Source organism: Odontesthes bonariensis, chromosome 10, assembly GCF_027942865.1.
Source record: "Odontesthes bonariensis isolate fOdoBon6 chromosome 10, fOdoBon6.hap1, whole genome shotgun sequence".
In the NCBI taxonomy this organism is placed as follows: domain Eukaryota; kingdom Metazoa; phylum Chordata; class Actinopteri; order Atheriniformes; family Atherinopsidae; genus Odontesthes; species Odontesthes bonariensis.
The window spans coordinates 234,692-249,605 of record NC_134515.1 but is presented as its reverse complement, the minus strand read 5'-3'; the positions used below and the strand labels follow the sequence as shown (position 1 = coordinate 249,605).

Below are 14,914 nucleotides of genomic sequence, written 5' to 3'. Positions count from 1 at the left end.
TGCCAAAAGATCACACAGACTCAGCACCAGTTCGGTGGGCAGAACTTAAAGGTCCAGTATGTCTCCGGATGTTTCATCCCTGAGTTCAGGATGTGTTAGCCAAGCTTAGCACAAACACTGGAAGCAGAGGGAAACTGCTAGCTTAGCTCCACTGTTGTCTCTTCACAGAAAACATCCATTAGCTCGTCTCCACCAGCTGGTTCAGAGTGAACAATCAGGGGGTGTCATGTGGTCAGCAGGTGGCCAGCAGGTGGCGCTGTAACAAACAGTCGTGGTTGCTAACCGGAATCTAAATCTGGAGGAAGAACACACCAACAGAACCCGAGAAACATGGAGGGAGGTCTTTTAATGTTAGGATTCTTTCATGTGTAAACAGCTGATGGGTCATGTGATCAGTCACGTGACCAACATGTTCAGACAAGCTGTTTCATCGTCCAAATGAACTTCGACCGTATTTAAGAAGTTTTGAAATCTTATTCTTTTCATCTGCTGAGAAACACAATGAAAACCTCATCATCATCTGCAAAACGTTTGATTCTTTTATCAGTTTCACGCTTAGTCGTTTACTCTTTAGCCTTTAAGCTTCATAACCAAAAGAAAACAAAGATTACGACAGAGAATCTGCAGAAGTCAAACACAGTCACTTTATATTATCATATAATATAATTATAATATTTCATCCGCCGGGTCTCAGAAAACTGTTTGTTTGTCTTTATCATTTATTACCGATAAAAAATCATAAGCCTGAAACCCGTGAGCCGACCGAGTGGAGCTGCAGAGCTGCTGGAATCTAAGGCAACAGCAACACTTGCTGTCATGATATCCTGATGAATTGATGACAAACGTGACACTAAAAGAATGAAGTATCACGATGACGCTACACACGATAACAGATTTAAAGTTCAGGTTTAAAGTTCTTTATCTCCGATCTTGGGTGTAATTCAACCACCAAAAGAAAAAGGTAAAGAAGAAGAAAACAGAGGTGAATTAGCTGATGGTAATATTTTCCATACTGATGTGATCATCAGTCATTCTTTTGGTCTCAATAATCCTTATAACAGCATCGCCTGCTGTCATGGCAACAGTAGAAATGATCTCATTGGTCAAAATACACAAACAATCTTTTAGTTAAACTCTGATGATGTAATCGTATCAGTTGGCCCACGGTCGGAGGTGAACCGTCATCCTGACATCCTCAGGTGGTGACTCCACCTGTGCTAACAGTTTCCCTCTGCTTCCAGTCTTTGAGCTAAGCTACGCTAAGCCTGCAGACTCAGAGATGAAACAACAAACAAGTGCATAAAAACTTGTGACTGTTCCTTTAAGCTTCATCTCCCCGAGCTGCCTGCGTGGCTCTGATTGGACGAACAGCGAGGGGCCGACCTTTAACCTTCACACAGTCACATGACCGGCGGGTCACGGGAGAATAAATTATATTTACAAAAACCTGTTTTTTCTTCTTTTGCATCAAGCAAACATGAACACAACCAAGACTCACAAACACAGAAATATCCAACATCGTTTCGATTCGTCGAGCTCCAGAGTAACAATAATATTTAATATTCAGAATATTTTGCACTATCAAAACACTTTCTGCAAAATGTGTGAAGAGTAGACGGAGAAATACGGAACCACTGCCAGTCAACATGAGAAAAACAACTAAATACTCAGACGGGCTCCGTCTAATCGCTGGATTCACCTCCAGCATCTGTCTGCAAGAAGGTTATGTTTTACATCCCATCATCATCATCATCATCATCATCATCATCTTTTGTGTTTAGTTGAATTATTATTTTGGGTTTGATTCTTTTATCGATAAATAAAGATCAGAAAACATCGGACCAACGATCCAAACACCAGAAACTGACAGCTGAAGACCCATCACAGCACCGAGAGATTCATTTCCTGACAATCAGCTGGAAACTGATCACATGACTGATGTCTGATCCCAACAGAACCCGGACAAGAGTCGCATCGAGGGAATGAAGCCGTTCCAAGTTATAAGAGCAGAGTTCCAGAAAAATGTAAAAAGGTCGAAATTCTGTATGAAATGTTCCAACTTCTGTGTGAACGAACAGGATCAGACCCGCTAAAAGTTTCTGTCTGTGTTTGGAAAGTTGGTCGGACTGAAGAGACGGAACCGAGCACAGAACCTCAAGGCAGAACCTCAGGGCAGAACCTCAGGGCAGAACCTCAGGACAGAACCTCAGGACAGAACCTCAGGACAGAACCTCAGGACAGAACCTCAGGACAGAACCTCAAGGCAGAACCTCAGGACAGAACCTCAGGGCAGAACCTCAGGGCAGAACCTCAGGGCAGAACCTCAGGACAGAACCTCAGGACAGAACCTCAGGGCAGAACCTCAGGGCAGAACCTCAGGACAGAACCTCAGGACAGAACCTCAGGGCAGAACCTCAGGGCAGAACCTCAGGACAGAACCTCAGGGCAGAACCTCAGGACAGAACCTCAAGGCAGAACCTCAGGACAGAACCTCAAGGCAGAACCTCAGGACAGAACCTCAAGGCAGAACCTCAGGACAGAACCTCAAGGCAGAACCTCAGGACAGAACCTCAGGGCAGAACCTCAGGGCAGAACCTCAAGGCAGAACCTCAGGGCAGAACCTCAGGGCAGAACCTCAAGGCAGAAGCTCAGGGCAGAACCTCAAGGCAGAACCTCAGGGCAGAACCTCAGGACAGAACCTCAGGGCAGAACCTCAGGGCAGAAGCGGGTTTTCATGTTGATGATGAAAATGTTTCAGTGGGAGTTAAATTAGATGCAGGCCTCTGAAGAAGCCGCCTCAGGGCTTCATTAAAAGCTGCAGTACCCAACTCCACCAGCAGAGGATGAAACAGTCCACAGGTTGGAGCAGAGGCTGCTGGGTAATGTAGTTCACCTCCAAAGAGGCCATTCCATCAGCAGGCTGGAGGGGAGAATTTTCAGATAAGTTCAAAGTGAAAAACTCTTTTTTTATTCTACTATGGATAAAAAATATCTGGTTCCATCGAAGCTTTCTGCATCGAACCTGCAGCTGAGTCTCTTTCTATTGCACCGGCTGTTTCCATAAACTTAGATTTCCATATTCTGAGCTCCTGCTGTGAACCTGATGTTGGACCTAGCTGCAGGAACTCTGAGTGCAGATCAACTTCCTTCTGACAGTCTGATTTATTAATGGTTTTAAAACACAGAAACTTGGTTAATCCACAGAAAGTTCTGAGTTCAGTTTCCAGTGGAGGCTTCAGGGTCCTCCTTCGGGGGTCGGATGCTTTTCAGGTCAGGCCTGCTGCTCTAAATGTTGTTTCTTGGTCGAATCCTCTTCTGCTTCTCCAACATTTCACCATTTATAACCTGTTACAATCAGTTACAACCGGTTACAACCGGTTACAATCAGTTACAACCGGTTACAATCAGTTACAACCGGTTACAATCAGTTACAACCGGTTACAATCAGTTACAACCGGTTACAATCAGTTACAACCGGTTACAATCAGTTACAACCGGTTACAATCAGTTATAACCGGTTACAATCAGTTACAACCGGTTACAATTGGTTATAACCTGTTAAAACCGGTTATAAGCTGCTACAACCAGTTATAACCTGTTACAACCGGTTATAAGCTGCTACAACCAGTTATAACCTGTTACAACCGGTTATAAGCTGCTACAACCAGTTATAACCTGTTAAAACCGGTTACAAGCTGCTACAACCATTTATAACCGGTTACAATCGGTTATAACCTGTTACAATCAGTTACAACCGGTTACAATCGGTTATAACCTGTTACAATCGGTTATAACCTGTTACAACCAGTTATAACCTGCTACAACCGGTTATAAGCGGTTACAACCAAACCGGTAACAACCGGTTATAACCTGTTACAACTGGTTATAACCTGTTAAAACCGGTTATAAGCTGCTACAACCAGTTATAACCTGTTACAACCGGTTATAAGCGGTTACAACCAAACCGGTTACAATCAGTTATAACCTGTTACAACCGGTTTTAACCAGTTATAACCAGTTTTAACCAGTTACAACCAGTTTTAACCAGTTACAATCAGTTATAACCTGTTACAATCAGTTACAAACTGCTACAACCAGTTTTAACCAGTTATAACCAGTTACAACTGGTTACAACTAGTTATAACCGGTTATAATCAGTTATAACCGGTTAGAACTGGTTATAACCGGTTATAACAACCGGTTACAACCTGTTGGAACCAGTTATTTCCCTAACCCAGTTACGGAGGAAGAGCAGCCATCTGATGAAGGAAGTGTAGAAACCAAACCTCTGATGAGGTGGAGCAGCTGTTCCATCTTTGGGCAGAGGTGAAAAAACTTTGGTTCTTTCCAGACTTTCTGAGGAGGTCTGGAGGAAGCTGGATCAGAACCACAAATCCAAAACTCCAGGAGTCCGACAATCGAGGGAATTGCACTTTTTCCAATGTGCTTCATGTCAGCTGACTCCGTGTAAGAGCCAATCAGAGAGCAGCAGCCAGCGCAGTTCTGGTCCTGGTTCTGGATTCGGGTCAGAACTCAAGGATTCTAAAAACGATCCATTTGCTGTGATGTCGCAGCGCTGGATGTAGGGGTTTCCATAGCAACACAATCTGAGGCTGATTCAGAGTCCAAACTGAAAGAATGAAACATGGAGACGCAGGAGTCTCAGAGGAGGCTCCGCCCACCTCACACAGCACAGGTGTGAGAAAGGTGACCTCAGTGGGCGGAGTCAGGCCCCAACCCGTTTATCCTGGAGTGGGTCTGGATTGAGTCTGGTTTTGTTTGGAATAAGTTCTGGATTGAGTCTGGTTTTGTTTGGAATTAGTTCTGGATTGAGTCTGGTTTTGTCCGGGATTAATTCTGGATCGAGTTCCAGATTTGTTCTGGATCGAGTCTGGTTTTGTTCGGGATTAGTTTTGGTTTTCAATCAGGAATGATCCGCATTCAAAGACTCCGCCTTCATGATCATCATCATCATTCTTCATCTTCTAGAATCACGTGTTCTCCCCCTCGGCCTCAGCAACAAGCTCCTCCCCCTCCTCTTCCAGAGTTTCCACGATTGGCTGGTGGATCAGAGGCTCCTCCCCTCTCCCGGCCCTCGACAGGATGTCTATCCACCTGCGTTGAAGCTCCTCCCCCTCTGCACTGAAGTAGAGCGTGAGGTGACTCTGGGAGATCTTGAAGGCGTTTCGTCTCTCCAGTCGGTCACATGACTCTGGCAGAGAGACTTCGAAGCCAATCAGAGGCACCGAGCGCTGCGCCTTCACATCCTGCGGAAACCAGCACACGTTATTTCTGAAGCAACACTCAGAGTGCATTATGGGTATTTTCCTGTGCAATAGTCACAACATCCCTGATTACTGACTCTGATTGGTTGGTAGCTGCATTCTGATTGGTTGCTAGCTGCATTCTGATTGGTTGCTAGCTGCATTCTGATTGGTTGCTAGCTGCATTCTGATTGGTTAGTAGCTGCATTGTGATTGGTTGCTAGCTGCATTCTGATTGGTTGGTAGCTGCATTCTGATTGGTTGCTAGCTGCATTGTGATTGGTTGGTAGCTGCATTCTGATTGGTTGGTAGCTGCATTGTGATTGGTTGCTAGCTGCATTGTGATTGGTTGGTAGCTGCATTCTGATTGGTTGGTAGCTGCGTTGTGATTGGTTGCTGGCTGCATTCTGATTGGTTAGTAGCTGCATTGTGATTGGTTAGTAGCTGCATTGTGATTGGTTGGTAGCTGCATTGTGATTGGTTGGTAGCTGCATTCTGATTGGTTGGTAGCTGCATTCTGATTGGTTAGTAGCTGCATTGTGATTGGTTGGTAGCTGCATTGTGATTGGTTAGTAGCTGCATTGTGATTGGTTGGTAGCTGCATTGTGATTGGTTAGTAGCTGCATTGTGATTGGTTAGTAGCTGCATTGTGATTGGTTAGTAGCTGCATTGTGATTGGTTGGTAGCTGCATTGTGATTGGTTGCTAGCTGCATTGTGATTGGTTGCTAGCTGCATTGTGATTGGTTGGTAGCTGCATTCTGATTGGTTAGTAGCTGCATTGTGATTGGTTGGTAGCTGCATTCTGATTGGTTGCTAGCTGCATTGTGATTGGTTGGTAGCTGCATTCTGATTGGTTAGTAGCTGCATTGTGATTGGTTGGTAGCTGCATTCTGATTGGTTAGTAGCTGCATTGTGATTGGTTGGTAGCTGCATTCTGATTGGTTGCTAGCTGCATTGTGATTGGTTGGTAGCTGCATTCTGATTGGTTAGTAGCTGCATTGTGATTGGTTGGTAGCTGCATTCTGATTGGTTGGTAGCTGCATTCTGATTGGTTGCTAGCTGCATTGTGATTGGTTGCTAGCTGCATTGTGATTGGTTGCTAGCTGCATTGTGATTGGTTGCTAGCTGCATTCTGATTGGTTAGTAGCTGCATTGTGATTGGTTAGTAGCTGCATTGTGATTGGTTAGTAGCTGCACTGTGATTGGTTGGTAGCTGCATTCTGATTGGTTAGTAGCTGCATTGTGATTGGTTGGTAGCTGCATTCTGATTGGTTGCTAGCTGCATTCTGATTGGTTGCTAGCTGCATTCTGATTGGTTGCTAGCTGCATTGTGATTGGTTGGTAGCTGCATTCTGATTGGTTGGTAGCTGCATTCTGATTGGTTGCTAGCTGCGTTGTGATTGGTTGCTGGCTGCATTCTGATTGGTTAGTAGCTGCATTGTGATTGGTTAGTAGCTGCATTGTGATTGGTTGGTAGCTGCATTCTGATTGGTTGGTAGCTGCATTCTGATTGGTTGGTAGCTGCATTGTGATTGGTTGGTAGCTGCATTGTGATTGGTTGGTAGCTGCATTGTGATTGGTTGCTAGCTGCATTGTGATTGGTTGGTAGCTGCATTGTGATTGGTTGGTAGCTGCATTGTGATTGGTTAGTAGCTGCATTGTGATTGGTTGGTAGCTGCATTCTGATTGGTTAGTAGCTGCATTGTGATTGGTTAGTAGCTGCATTGTGATTGGTTGCTAGCTGCATTGTGATTGGTTAGTAGCTGCATTGTGATTGGTTGGTAGCTGCATTGTGATTGGTTGCTAGCTGCATTGTGATTGGTTGCTAGCTGCATTGTGATTGGTTGCTAGCTGCATTGTGATTGGTTGGTAGCTGCAGTCTGATTGGTTAGTAGCTGCATTGTGATTGGTTGGTAGCTGCAGTCTGATTGGTTAGTAGCTGCATTGTGATTGGTTGGTAGCTGCATTCTGATTGGTTGCTAGCTGCATTGTGATTGGTTGGTAGCTGCATTGTGATTGGTTAGTAGCTGCATTGTGATTGGTTGGTAGCTGCATTCTGATTGGTTGCTAGCTGCATTGTGATTGGTTGGTAGCTGCATTCTGATTGGTTAGTAGCTGCATTGTGATTGGTTAGTAGCTGCATTCTGATTGGTTGTTAGCTGCATTGTGATTGGTTGGTAGCTGCATTCTGATTGGTTAGTAGCTGCATTGTGATTGGTTGCTAGCTGCATTCTGATTGGTTAGTAGCTGCATTGTGATTGGTTGCTAGCTGCATTCTGATTGGTTGCTAGCTGCATTGTGATTGGTTGGTAGCTGCATTCTGATTGGTTAGTAGCTGCATTGTGATTGGTTGGTAGCTGCATTCTGATTGGTTAGTAGCTGCATTGTGATTTGTTGGTAGCTGCATTCTGATTGGTTGCTAGCTGCATTGTGATTGGTTGGTAGCTGCATTCTGATTGGTTAGTAGCTGCATTGTGATTGGTTGGTAGCTGCATTCTGATTGGTTGCTAGCTGCATTGTGATTGGTTGGTAGCTGCATTCTGATTGGTTAGTAGCTGCATTGTGATTGGTTGGTAGCTGCATTCTGATTGGTTGCTAGCTGCATTGTGATTGGTTGGTAGCTGCATTCTGATTGGTTCCTAGCTGCATTGTGATTGGTTAGTAGCTGCATTGTGATTGGTTGGTAGCTGCATTGTGATTGGTTAGTAGCTGCATTGTGATTGGTTGGTAGCTGCATTGTGATTGGTTGGTAGCTGCATTGTGATTGGTTGCTAGCTGCATTGTGATTGGTTGCTAGCTGCATTGTGATTGGTTGCTAGCTGCATTGTGATTGGTTGGTAGCTGCATTCTGATTGGTTAGTAGCTGCATTGTGATTGGTTGGTAGCTGCAGTCTATTGGTTAGTAGCTGCATTGTGATTGGTTGGTAGCTGCATTCTGATTGGTTGCTAGCTGCATTGTGATTGGTTGGTAGCTGCATTCTGATTGGTTAGTAGCTGCATTGTGATTGGTTGGTAGCTGCATTCTGATTGGTTGCTAGCTGCATTGTGATTGGTTAGTAGCTGCATTCTGATTGGTTGTTAGCTGCATTGTGATTGGTTGGTAGCTGCATTCTGATTGGTTAGTAGCTGCATTGTGATTGGTTGGTAGCTGCATTCTGATTGGTTGCTAGCTGCATTGTGATTGGTTGGTAGCTGCATTCTGATTGGTTGCTAGCTGCATTGTGATTGGTTAGTAGCTGCATTGTGATTGGTTGCTAGCTGCATTCTGATTGGTTGCTAGCTGCATTGTGATTGGTTGGTAGCTGCATTCTGATTGGTTAGTAGCTGCATTGTGATTGGTTGGTAGCTGCATTGTGATTGGTTGGTAGCTGCATTCTGATTGGTTAGTAGCTGCATTGTGATTGGTTGCTAGCTGCATTCTGATTGGTTGCTAGCTGCATTGTGATTGGTTGGTAGCTGCATTCTGATTGGTTAGTAGCTGCATTGTGATTGGTTGGTAGCTGCATTGTGATTGGTTAGTAGCTGCATTGTGATTGGTTGGTAGCTGCATTGTGATTGGTTAGTAGCTGCATTGTGATTGGTTGGTAGCTGCATTCTGATTGGTTGCTAGCTGCATTCTGATTGGTTAGTAGCTGCATTGTGATTGGTTGGTAGCTGCATTCTGATTGGTTGCTAGCTGCATTGTGATTGGTTGGTAGCTGCATTCTGATTGGTTAGTAGCTGCATTGTGATTGGTTGGTAGCTGCATTCTGATTGGTTAGTAGCTGCATTGTGATTTGTTGGTAGCTGCATTCTGATTGGTTGCTAGCTGCATTGTGATTGGTTGGTAGCTGCATTCTGATTGGTTAGTAGCTGCATTGTGATTGGTTGGTAGCTGCATTCTGATTGGTTGCTAGCTGCATTGTGATTGGTTGGTAGCTGCATTCTGACTGGTTAGTAGCTGCATTGTGATTGGTTGGTAGCTGCATTCTGATTGGTTGCTAGCTGCATTGTGATTGGTTGGTAGCTGCATTGTGATTGGTTGGTAGCTGCATTCTGATTGGTTGCTAGCTGCATTGTGATTGGTTGGTAGCTGCATTCTGATTGGTTGCTAGCTGCATTGTGATTGGTTGGTAGCTGCATTCTGATTGGTTAGTAGCTGCATTGTGATTGGTTGGTAGCTGCATTCTGATTGGTTGCTAGCTGCATTGTGATTGGTTGGTAGCTGCATTCTGATTGGTTAGTAGCTGCATTGTGATTTGTTGGTAGCTGCATTCTGATTGGTTGCTAGCTGCATTGTGATTGGTTGGTAGCTGCATTCTGATTGGTTAGTAGCTGCATTGTGATTTGTTGGTAGCTGCATTCTGATTGGTTGCTAGCTGCATTGTGATTTGTTGGTAGCTGCATTCTGATTGGTTGCTGGCTGCATTCTGATTGGTTGCTAGCTGAATTGTGATTTGTTGGTAGCTGCATTATGCATTCTTGGTCGGGTTGTTAGTATGGATCACTCACCTGTGGAGCTCCGTAGATGTAGAGCACCAGTGGTTCATTCTCTGGGATGACGAACCAGGCCTTCTGCCAGCCCCGCCCCCCTCCTTTCTCCATGTGGTGGAGGAAACTACACATCACGCTGTTCTCCGCCGCCAGCGAGGCCTGTTTCTGTAGCAACGACAGACAGTAAAACCTCAAATTTCCTTCAGACAGCTGGTGATGTCACAGTGATGTCACAGTGATGTCACAGTGATGTCACAGTGATGTCACACTGACCTCCAGGATGGAGCGCCTCCTCTGGGTGCTGCTGCACAGCCCGGCGGGCGCCGGAGTCGCTCCCACCAGGGTGACGTAGCAGTCGACACAGACGCGGTTGGTTCGGTTGTTGTCGTACGACAGACGTGCACGAAACTCCGAGCATTTCCCACAAACCACCTGGATTGGGCAGAGACAGACGGACGGTCAGAGGCAGACGGGCGGCGGCGAGTCGGACAGAGATCTTACCGCCGACCACGTACGTGTCCGCAGGCCTTGCAGTGGTGGCGTCTCTTGGTGATGGAGTTGAACGGCTCCTGGCACTTCATGCACAGCGTCACCTCCTTCTCTCTGATCGGAGTCGGAGCTCGTTTCCCCAACTCAACGCAGCTCTGAGGAACAAACAGGAAACTACGCTCAGCTCGGGGGTCAGTTAGCTGCAGTACCATATGTGGCCACTAGGTGTTACCGGGGAGTGAGGCGGCGTGGACTCGTCCTCCCGCAGAAAACAGTTCAGGTGTCGGAAGCTCTCCATCGTCTGCTCGTGGCGCTGGATGGTGGCCTGGATGGCCTGAGGGATGACATCACATCAGCGGAACCAGTCAGAGCCGCTGAAGACTGAAAAACTGAATCTGATTACAAATCAACACTTTTATCGTCTTGGCTTTGATTTGTGCTGATTGGTCATTTCTTTGCTGCAGGTGAGTCAGGCTTCACACCAGCTGAAAATGGTCCAGAACAGCAGAACCCTCCCTGTTCTGACCCGTCGGTGTAAGAACATCAGGGAGGTAGAACCCAAAAGGGAGCCAAACAATGGGTCATCAGAGCTTCGGATGAATGTATCTGGAGTAAACTTTCCTTTGGGTGACATAATGTTTGATAACCGGCAAACTAATGACAAGAAATGACTTAGCATGCTGTTAGCAGCTAGCAAGAAAAGCTATCAGAGCAGAAAGAAAGGTTCTGTTGGATCGGGTCTAACTGGGCTGACCCGGTTCTGTTGTTTAGCTCCAGAAACTGTTCGAACATGAAAAGTCCTGGAAAAGCCTGGAAAAGCCTGGAAAAGCCTTGCTGATCAGGACATTTGGACTTTTTGAACCGTTGGTTCCTGTTTGCAGCAGCAGAACGTGACTGAATAAAGGTAAAACTTTACTGTCCTCAGACAGATGGAAACTTTGCTTTTCTAGGTTAAAGAACAAAATGAAAATGGGTTCACCTGGATCCAGTCCTTCTTCTCCTCCTCGGTCCTGCAGACACAGAACCAAACACACTTATTTCATGATACACGGAGCTCTTATTCATAATAAAATATATTTACTGGCAACAAAAACTTGATTTTGAACAAAAATAAAGAAAAGACATTTTGCAAAGATGTTGGAAAGTTTACTCAAATTGAACAAAAACTTCCTGTCTGAGCTCTGAGGTCAACCAACCAGATGTTTTACTGGATTCCTTCTGGTTTATCCAGCTGTGAGCGTGTTGGATGTGTGCGTGCGTGTGCACGTAGCGTGTGTGCGTGTGCACGTACCTGGCCTGCAGCTCCAGGGATCTCTGCTTTCCAGACACCAGGAACGTCCTGGGAACAGCGACACTGCTGGTCTCCTTCAGCTGAGGACGAACAGATTCACAGATAAACGAACAGATTCACAGACAAATGAACAGATTCACGAACAGATTCACAGATAAACGAACGGATTCACAGATAAATGAACAGATTCAAAGATAAACAAACAGATTCACAGATAAACGAACAGATTCACAGATAAACAAAAATATTCAAAGATAAACGAACAGATTCACAGTTAAACGAACAGATTCACAGATAAACAAAAATATTCAAAGATAAACAAACAGATTCACAGATAAACGAACAGATTCACAGTTAAACGAACAGATTCACAGATAAATGAACAGATTCACGAACAGATTCACAGATAAACGAACGGATTCACAGATAAATGAACAGATTCACAGATAAATGAACAGATTCACGAACAGATTCACAGTTAAACGAACAGATTCACAGATAAATGAACAGATTCACGAACAGATTCACAGTTAAACGAACAGATTCACAGACAAATGAACAGATTCACGAACAGATTCACAGATAAACGAACGGATTCACAGATAAATGAACAGATTCAAAGATAAACAAACAGATTCACAGATAAACGAACAGATTCACAGATAAACAAAAATATTCAAAGATAAACGAACAGATTCACAGTTAAACGAACAGATTCACAGATAAACAAAAATATTCAAAGATAAACAAACAGATTCACAGATAAACGAACAGATTCACAGTTAAACGAACAGATTCACAGATAAATGAACAGATTCAAAGATAAACAAACAGATTCACAGATAAACGAACAGATTCACAGATAAACAAAAATATTCAAAGATAAACGAACAGATTCACAGATAAACGAACAGATTCAAAGATAAACAAACAGATTCACAGATAAACAAAAATATTCAAAGATAAACAAACAGATTCACAGATAAACGAACAGATTCACAGTTAAACGAACAGATTCACAGATAAATGAACATATTCATATTCAGAGTTCAACAGACAGAATCTGAAACGTTTTTCTGAAGGTGAAGGGAAGGGGCGTCCTCTGATTAGTCAGATACTATCAGACCAATCAGGGAAATTTTAGCTTTTTGGCAGAATACAGCTCGTTTAGATTCTGTTTCTACAGGAAACTCATGAAAGCAGTAACAGCCTCCCTCCACCAGAGGGCGCTGCCCTAAAGAAACATCTGGGTGCAGTAACAGCCTCCCTCCACCAGAGGGCGCTGCCCTAAAGAAACATCTGGATGCAGTAACAGCCTCCCTCCACCAGAGGGCGCTGCCCTAAAGAAACATCTAGATGCAGTAACAGCCTCCCTCCACCAGAGGGTGCTGCCCTAAAGAAACATCTGGGTGCAGTAACAGCCTCCCTCCACCAGAGGGTGCTGCCCTAAAGAAACATCTGGGTGCAGTAACAACCTCCCTCCACCAGAGGATGCTGCCCTAAAGAAACATCTGGGTGCAGTAACAGCCTCCCTCCACCAGAGGGCGCTGCCCTAAAGAAACATCTGGATGCAGTAACAGCCTCCCTCCACCAGAGGGTGCTGCCCTAAAGAAACATCTGGGTGCAGTAACAACCTCCCTCCACCAGAGGATGCTGCCCTAAAGAAACATCTGGGTGCAGTAACAGCCTCCCTCCACCAGAGGGCGCTGCCCTAAAGAAACATCTGGATGCAGTAACAGCCTCCCTCCACCAGAGGGCGCTGCCCTAAAGAAACATCTGGATGCAGTAACAGCCTCCCTCCACCAGAGGGTGCTGCCCTAAAGAAACATCTGGATGCAGTAACAGCCTCCCTCCACCAGAGGGTGCTGCCCTAAAGAAACATCTGGATGCAGTAACAGCCTCCCTCCACCAGAGGGTGCTGCCCTAAAGAAACATCTGGATGCAGTAACAGCCTCCCTCCACCAGAGGGTGCTGCCCTAAAGAAACATCTGGGTGCAGTAACAGCCTCCCTCCACCCGAGGGTGCTGCCCTAAAGAAACATCTGGATGCAGTAACAGCCTCCCTCCACCAGAGGACACAAACTGAGTATCTCACCTCCATGCCGTCCACGTCGATGCGAGCCCGGACGCCGTACTTCTGACCAATCAGACGCAGCTTTGGAACGCAGTACAGCAGCCTGTCGTTAAACTGTAAACAGGAAGTGTGTTACAGACGTTAAACTGTAAACAGGAAGTGTGTCAAAGTGTGTTAAAGACGTTAAATTGTAAACAGGAAGTGTGTTAAAGACGTTAAACTGTAAACAGGAAGTGTGTTAAAGTGTGTTAAAGACGTTAAACTGTAAACAGGAAGTGTGTTAAAGTGTGTTAAAGACGTTAAACTGTAAACAGGAAGTGTGTTAAAGTGTGTTAAAGACGTTAAACTGTAAACAGGAAGTGTGTTAAAGACGTTAAACTGTAAACAGGAAGTGTGTTAAAGTGTGTTAAAGACGTTAAACTGTAAACAGGAAGTGTGTTAAAGTGTGTTAAAGACGTTAAACTGTAAACAGGAAGTGTGTTAAAGTGTGTTAAATACGTTAAACTGTAAACAGGAAGTGTGTTAAAGTGTGTTAAAGACGTTAAACTGTAAACAGGAAGTTTGTTAAAGACGTTAAACTGTAAACAGGAAGTGTGTTACAGACGTTAAACTGTAAACAGGAAGTGTGTTACAGACGTTAAACTGTAAACAGGAAGTGTGTTAAAGACGTTAAACTGTAAACAGGAAGTGTGTTAAAGTGTGTTAAAGACGTTAAACTGTAAACAGGAAGTGTGTTACAGACGTTAAACTGTAAACAGGAAGTGTGTTAAAGTGTGTTAAATACGTTAAACTGTAAACAGGAAGTGTGTTAAAGTGTGTTAAAGACGTTAAACTGTAAACAGGAAGTGTGTTAAAGACGTTAAACTGTAAACAGGAAGTGTGTTAAAGACGTTAAACTGTAAACAGGAAGTGTGTTACAGACGTTAAACTGTAAACAGGAAGTGTGTTACAGACGTTAAACTGTAAACAGGAAGTGTGTTAAAGACGTTAAACTGTAAACAGGAAGTGTGTTAAAGTGTGTTAAAGACGTTAAACTGTAAATAGGAAGTTTGTTAAAGTGTGTTAAAGACGTTAAACTGTAAACAGGAAGTGTGTTACAGACGTTAAACTGTAAACAGGAAGTGTGTTACAGACGTTAAACTGTAAACAGGAAGTGTGTTAAAGTGTGTTAAAGACGTTAAACTGTAAACAGGAAGTGTGTTAAAGTGTGTTAAAGACGTTAAACTGTAAACAGGAAGTGTGTTAAAGTGTGTTAAATACGTTAAACTGTAAACAGGAAGTGTGTTAAAGTGTGTTAAAGACGTTAAACTGTAAACAGGAAGT

At 44.3% G+C, this 14,914-nt stretch overlaps 1 protein-coding gene across 4 annotated transcripts in view; it reads right to left on the bottom strand.

Moving 5' to 3' along the window:
* Nucleotides 1–1,254: 1,254 nt before the first annotated feature.
* fgd1 (FYVE, RhoGEF and PH domain containing 1) overlaps nt 1,255–14,914 on the bottom strand; it is a 97,697-nt gene continuing 84,037 nt past the window's right edge. For 2 of the 4 annotated variants that reach the window (XM_075475853.1, XM_075475854.1), the window contains exons 11-18: nt 13,613–13,705; nt 11,519–11,598; nt 11,207–11,237; nt 10,460–10,561; nt 10,254–10,382; nt 10,012–10,170; nt 9,757–9,903; nt 1,255–5,267 (exon numbers count right to left, since the gene is read on the bottom strand). In XM_075475853.1, the coding sequence (XP_075331968.1) occupies nt 4,992–5,267; nt 9,757–9,903; nt 10,012–10,170; nt 10,254–10,382; nt 10,460–10,561; nt 11,207–11,237; nt 11,519–11,598; nt 13,613–13,705 (1,017 nt within the window). In that variant the 3' untranslated portion in view covers nt 1,255–4,991. The remainder of the gene's footprint in view (nt 5,268–9,756; nt 9,904–10,011; nt 10,171–10,253; nt 10,383–10,459; nt 10,562–11,206; nt 11,238–11,518; nt 11,599–13,612; nt 13,706–14,914) is intronic. The other 2 variants (XR_012770470.1, XR_012770471.1) reach the window with 2 other exon arrangements.